Here is a 6,670-nt window from a genome sequence, read left to right as displayed (position 1 = left end):
TATTCATCACAAAGTTCATTATTTGTACACGAAAATTATTAAATTAATCAAAAGTATTAAAAAAAGTTGATTTCCTTCTGGACAAAACAAGTGCAACTCGACAAAATGTTGACCAAGCTGTATTTCGCTATCAATAATTCGTGGCGAATCCTTTGTTGTCGATCACAGCCTTGGATCTTCGAGGCATAGATTCGATCAGGTGATCAATGAAACTTTGTGGAATCGCTGCCCAGGCCTTTTGGATTTGTTCAAACAGTTGATCCTTATTACGAACACCTTCACGATTAATTCTGCGGTTGACGATCTCCCACAGGTTCTCGATAGGGTTGAGATCCGGAGATTGAGGCGGCCAATCCATCACCGATAGGTGGTTGTCTTGAAACCACTGCTTGACTACTTTTGCAGTGTGTTTCGGATCGTTGTCTTGCTGAAAAACCTATTTTATTGGCATATTCCACTCAGCATGAGGTAACATAACATCTTTCAGGATATTTTTATACATGAAACGGTCCATTGTTCCATCGTTTTGATGTATTGGACCTAGACCGTTAGCAGAAAAGACCATTACACTGCTTCCACCATGCTTCACGGTCTTATGGCAGTAACGTAAATAGAGGCGTTTTCCGGTCGACGTACACGGCAAATGCCATCGCTCCCAATGATAATGAACTTCGACTCATCACGTTGACACGGACCAGACTTAAGAAAATGAAACAAACCAAAAAAGTTGCTCTTGTTTTGTCCGCTGCAAAATGTCACTTGTCAACGAAACTCTGTGTGCTGTCACCTGTAAGCTGATTGCTCATGTCATGGCATGCTATGACTCCAGACTCTTGAACTGTTTGCTGTGGTAGTATAGTTCGTTTCGTTTTTAAGACATGTAAAATTAGGAACACTTTTTAGCATTGTTCGATGTTGGTTGCAAATGTTTTGTCCAATACTGTATATCAGGAGAGTAAGTAACTTTCTTTTGAGACATACAGTCCATATGTTCAAGTAATACATTTTTTTTATGGTAAATATCTTCTTTTTTTTAAGTAAAATATGACTTCATCAAAAACTGACCAATACTTACAGTAAGATGTCTTATTTGATATTAAAATAGGAATACTGCAAGATGAAACGAAGCTAATGTTAAATCCCTATTAATGATAACTGAAAACTTTTAACTAAAATACCACATACAAAAACATCATTTATGTTGCATACAATAAGATCATTACTATGCAAGAGTCTCTCTTTTATGCTATCAAATCGAAAAAAATTATGTTCTCTAAAGCTATCTAATTCATCTGATGTTGTATTTCTTATACTGGATGATGACAATTTTGATGTTCTGGATTTAGAAGAAGGTAAACTAAGACAGCTAGCTGGTATGTTAGAAAAGACAGTTGGTGGTTCTGTAGGACGTTTTTTTCCACGATAAAATGTACAAGACTTGCAATCTATAGGCCAATGAAGTCGGTACACCACAATTTTTTTGTATTCATCACAAGGAAATCAATAAGCGGACACCTTTGTAGTTAATGACGCATAACTATTATTAATGCATGGAACACAACATTTTCGAGGCATATTTGATAACTTTTTGTTAGATAAATATGTTGTACTTTACAAAAAGATTAACCTTAAACTGCCATTTCTTTCGTTGCTGATTAAATAACGCTACACAGTCGCTTAAAATTTGTGTTTAGACCAATCGCTGTTGAGTACAACCATCGCGGGGCAAAAATATTTCATACCATGTAAATCTATCCATATAGAATCGGCCTTCTGTCAAAAGATATTTTATCGCGATGTCTAGGCCTGTATTTCTAGAAGGCCATGAACTACTTACAACAATCTACCTTTATTAACGCCCTTAGGTAAAACCTAGTAGTAAACAGCTTTGCTTGCATTTACCTAAAAAGACAAGATTGCAATGAAAAAATGTATCAATCATAAATTATAAAACAATTTGTTATTTACATATCTAAATATTCAACTTAACATAATAAAGGACTTCTATGGATAAAAATGGCGAAAATTTAAATAACAACTAAATTTATATTGAAAATATAATAAAAAACATTTATTTCATGTTTTAGTTATTCAAAAATTGACATAAAAATTCAAAACAATGCACAGAACAAGAGCAGAGGTTGGGGTATAAAAAATTAAAAAATATTTTTTTTGAGAGAAACTAATTTTTCCTGATCTAAAAAAATTACAATAATTAACTTTTTACAATTATTCTAAAATTTATTTCCTTTATAAATTCTGGTTACTTCGCTATTTACCAATTAACATTCGTATTTATAAAATGACGCGTTTTAAATTTTATAAATAATAAAAATCCGCACAAAATTATCAATGTTTGTGTGTATGTGTATCCGATTACTCCACTAGAACGTATTCCTCTACAAACTCCTTACTTTTAGTTTTCTTCTTTGATTTTTTTGTTGAGTTGTACGAAATCTCAACCGTTTGGTCCCGCGATGACAGTCCATCAGGTTCATCACTGCAGAAGCTAGAACCATCGTCAAATATAAACATTGGATATTCGGTGCGCTGCATGGGGGGCTTTAGCATCTAAATTAATTTTTTAAATCTAATGCAGAATTAGTTTAGGAAAAGTTAACTTAAAATAATAGCAATACAGCGTACTAAATTAAAACAAATAGAATAACTAATAGTGTATTGCCCAATTAACAGCTCACCTCAACAGCTTGCTTACACAGTGATTCAAAGTCTTCCCTGGTTCGGCAATAAAAACCTACTGCACAAGAAGGATCCATTTTTTTGAAAGCCATTTTCTTTGGATATTGACACCGAAAACTCTGATAATAAAAAAAAATTTGAATTAAAATATCAACTTTAAATTAGGATTTCCCAAAAACCTTAAAAGCTAGTGACTGAAACAGAAAATACGCCAACACCAAAATAAACCGAAATTTCGGGTATACTAGTTTAATACCGAAACCGACATTTCGGCAAACAATTCATCAAATTACCGAAGCTAAAACCGAAATTTCGGCTAAACAAAATTAGTTTTTTTAGAAAATGTCTAAAAATGCAGTTTTACATCAGTTGTTTATTTTTTTGACGACTTCTTTCTATCTTATATAATAATAATAATATTAAATTAATAAACATAAATAAAAAAGAAAAAGAAAATTACTCATAGAAAAATCTACAAAAATAACTAAACACATCCACAAAATTATCGTTGTTCATTTTCTATTTTAACTATTTAAAGCAAATTTGTATTCTTTAAACAAAACGCTATCAGTGCAACATTTATAATATTTTGCGCTCTGCATTACTCAAGTGAGAAGATTCTTCGCAAGAATCGTTTAATTGTGGTACGTCATGGAAATAAAGGCTTCGTATTTGTATAAATTAACTTATTTTATTTCGACTGACAATGGATGTCACAAACATCAACTGATATTTTATTCTGATTTCCGATGCTATCGATGTTATCAATGATAAGAAATTGTTTAGATTATTAATTTTTCTATTCTAAATTTTCTAATCTAAATTTATTTTAATTTCCTATTTTGTTACTTTTGCTTTCTTTGTTTTTTTCTGCAAAGTATTGAAACGATTATTATAATAAAACTTGCAAAAGATTATTTTTAAAAATAATCACCCTATGATTTTGCTGATTTTTTAACGGTTTTTAATATTTAGTAAAATATAGAATTTCTTGAAAATTTCAAGTCTCTACTCTAAGAAGATCCAGAAATATGACCACTTTACTTTTAGTAGATATTGGCCAGGCCCCACTTGTCTTCTCAGAATTGCAGCGTTTATCTAAAGGTTTCAAGTCACATAACTTTAAAAATATTTGATATTTTTACTTAAAAATGTGTACCTGACTATTTTCAGGGGTGAGGAATCCAATAAAATAATTAGAAATGTCAAAAATTATTATCAAGTACCTGTATTTGTCAATTAAATAATTTTAAGTAGTTTTTTATATACCTGATTTTAATGCTCAAGAAACCCATGCAGCCTTAATGATATCAGCAAAAAAATTATACATATATTCATATTAAATTATTTGCATTAGTTTGGTTATTTGCGATTTAAGAAACAGATGGATACTAAAAAGGTAAGTAATTTGTAAACAATAGGCTTAAAATTTCATTTAAAAATGGTAAAATATTTTGTGAAAATTTTCAAAAACAAATATTTTACTAAATTAATCTTACTTTTACGCTGGGGTCCAAACGGATCTGACGAGTAGTTTGTATTTGCATTATATATTAATGTAGTTAGTATTTTTTTTTCAAAATTTTATGTATTTGTTAAAATATCACAAGGTGTACAAAGACGCAAAAAAATTATTTGAACATTGTTTTCTTTCTGAGTTGTTTTCAAAATATGCATTAATGATGTCCATATGGACCCCAACATAATATTCCTTATAAACTTTATGGTTTTTCATAACTTATGTTTTAAAACATGTTTTATTTTTCTATTTGTGGCTTACTAAACTTTTTCCTTGATAAATTTAGATTTCATAACAAATATAAGAACTTATGGCTGAAAATAAAAAAAGAGTTTGTATCAGATACACTGTTGAAACAGGTTCAGGAACTATTGTTTGCATCATTTGATAGAGATCTATTAAGTGAAGAAGAGTTAAAATCTGATGATCATAAAGAGGAAGAAGTCATAGAAGTTACAACAGACAGCTCAAAATATAAGAATCATCAGATGATGCTGAATTCAAGTAGATACTCCTGCAACTTCAATATTAAAGAATAAATCAATACCAGTATTAGGAGTTAGAAGATATAGGACTCGTGGTGTAGTTAGAGGCACAAGTAGCATTTATGGCACAAATAGTCAAGGGAGAACAAGTTATGCAAATCAGGTATTAGGAAGAGGAAATACACATAAAAATACAGCTGAGGGAATAATTCCAGGTAAAATTAATGAAGTGGTAGAGATTGTTTCTAAGTGCCGAAAAAGTAATGAAATATGGCAAAAACAAAGAATGAGCATTCTAGAAAACTCAAAATGTCATGAAATTAAAGCCAGGATTAACACCATATGCAATTTGTATGACAGATTTTATAAATGATTTCAATTTTTTTTATACCTCAAAAATCTTCAATATAGTTCTAATTAAATCAAAGAAAGGTGAAACTTTTTTAAAAGAAAATTGAGCACCAATATCTGAGCATGAACTAAATGGTTTTCATTTGGTCACCATGAACAATTAACTTTAGTCTCATATGCCCCAAAGAAAGGAAAATAAGCCATTCTGCTGTAGAAATCATTATGATGCAGAGCTATCAAACTGTCCTGAAAAAAAACCACAAATAATTCTGTGGTTTTTTTCAAGGACAAATTGATAACTGATAACAAATTTTGCTTCTTACCGAATTTATAAAAAGTGCTGAAACTGAAATTTCGGTAATGGTTCAAATTGAAATTTTGGTTAAAATCCATACTGAAACAGAATTTCTGTCGATCACCATTAAAAGCTTTTCTAACTTTTTTTAATAAAACCTTACTTTCTTGTCTTTATTGTTTAGGTATACTTTTATTTACAAATCAAAGACTTGCAAAATGTCAAGAAAACAAATTTAAATGCAAATACAAGTTTTCTCAGTTCAAAAAATTTTTTTTTTCAGCTCAGTAGCAAGAAATTCGAACCATTCACAGAGATCTAGATATAAAAGTTAAAACTTTGTGTCCAAAAAGTGATATAAAATTGAAGCATTTAATAAGAAAAATGTACCTAAGAGAGGCTTAGATAGAGAAATTAGAGGAATTTGATGCGCATAGATGTTAGTAAAAACAACTGAAAAAATATATGCATAATTGAAAACAAGGAAACATCTCGCAAAAACAACTTGGTCAACAATTTAATATGAGAACAAAGATTAACCTGTTAATGAATTCAAATATATTCAACAAGAAAAATTTACATCCAAGTTTCTTGTTGTTTGCAGCTGTGGTAAGAATTCCTCTTGTTTTGCCACTAAGGACACTATTTTATTCTCACTATTCTAAGAAGGATCATGGTGCGGAGATAAAATATTATTTTTTAAGATACAAATTCTCCTACTAAGATTGTAAATTTTTGGATAACAGTTAAATAAATTCGTCGTAAGAATGAAACAGAATTTCGGTGGAATGGCAACAAATGAAAGAGACTACCAAAAGTATTCTTCATTTTTTAAAACAGTTATAGAGAAATTTTAATCTAAAGGTTATTTTAAGGATTGGATTTTTCTGCATCCACCCTATAATACTTAGACTTAATGCTTAGTGTAATAAATGTAATAATAATGATAGTGTAATAAAAAAGCACATGCTAGATTATTAGCTAACATTTTCAAGTCAAATATCGATTTACTGATTTCATATGGTTGCCTCAAACTTGTGTAAAAAATATTTATAAGATTATTTTATTGTTACACCTTGTATTAGATAATTTTTTACAGAACATATTACTAAAATTCCTGCCAATTTACTCCTCGCTTTTAAAATCAGCCAACACAAACGCACATTCACGGCATATTATTTATGACTTCTATCAGTTGCAAATATACCAAGCCAAAACCAAATAGCATCAATATTCTAAAATCTTATATTCAACGTTATATTGTTAATTTAGGTAACAATAGCAACGTCAGGTTACTATCATCAACTGAAGAAATATAAT

General features: G+C 30.0%; 1 protein-coding gene across 1 annotated transcript in view; it reads right to left on the bottom strand.

Annotated features, from left to right (window-relative positions):
• Nucleotides 1-2,166: 2,166 nt before the first annotated feature.
• The window catches only part of LOC100207318 (cysteine protease atg4da), a 43,214-nt gene continuing 38,710 nt past the window's right edge, over nucleotides 2,167-6,670 (bottom strand). Inside the window, exons 10-11 of the mRNA XM_065801075.1 lie at nucleotides 2,700-2,819; nucleotides 2,167-2,571 (exon numbers count right to left, since the gene is read on the bottom strand). Of these exons, the coding sequence (XP_065657147.1) occupies nucleotides 2,377-2,571; nucleotides 2,700-2,819 (315 nt within the window). The 3' untranslated portion in view covers nucleotides 2,167-2,376. The remainder of the gene's footprint in view (nucleotides 2,572-2,699; nucleotides 2,820-6,670) is intronic.

The sequence above is a fragment of the Hydra vulgaris genome, chromosome 07 (assembly GCF_038396675.1).
Source record: "Hydra vulgaris chromosome 07, alternate assembly HydraT2T_AEP".
In the NCBI taxonomy this organism is placed as follows: Eukaryota; Metazoa; Cnidaria; class Hydrozoa; order Anthoathecata; family Hydridae; genus Hydra; species Hydra vulgaris.
This window is presented reverse-complemented; position numbering and strand designations above follow the sequence as displayed.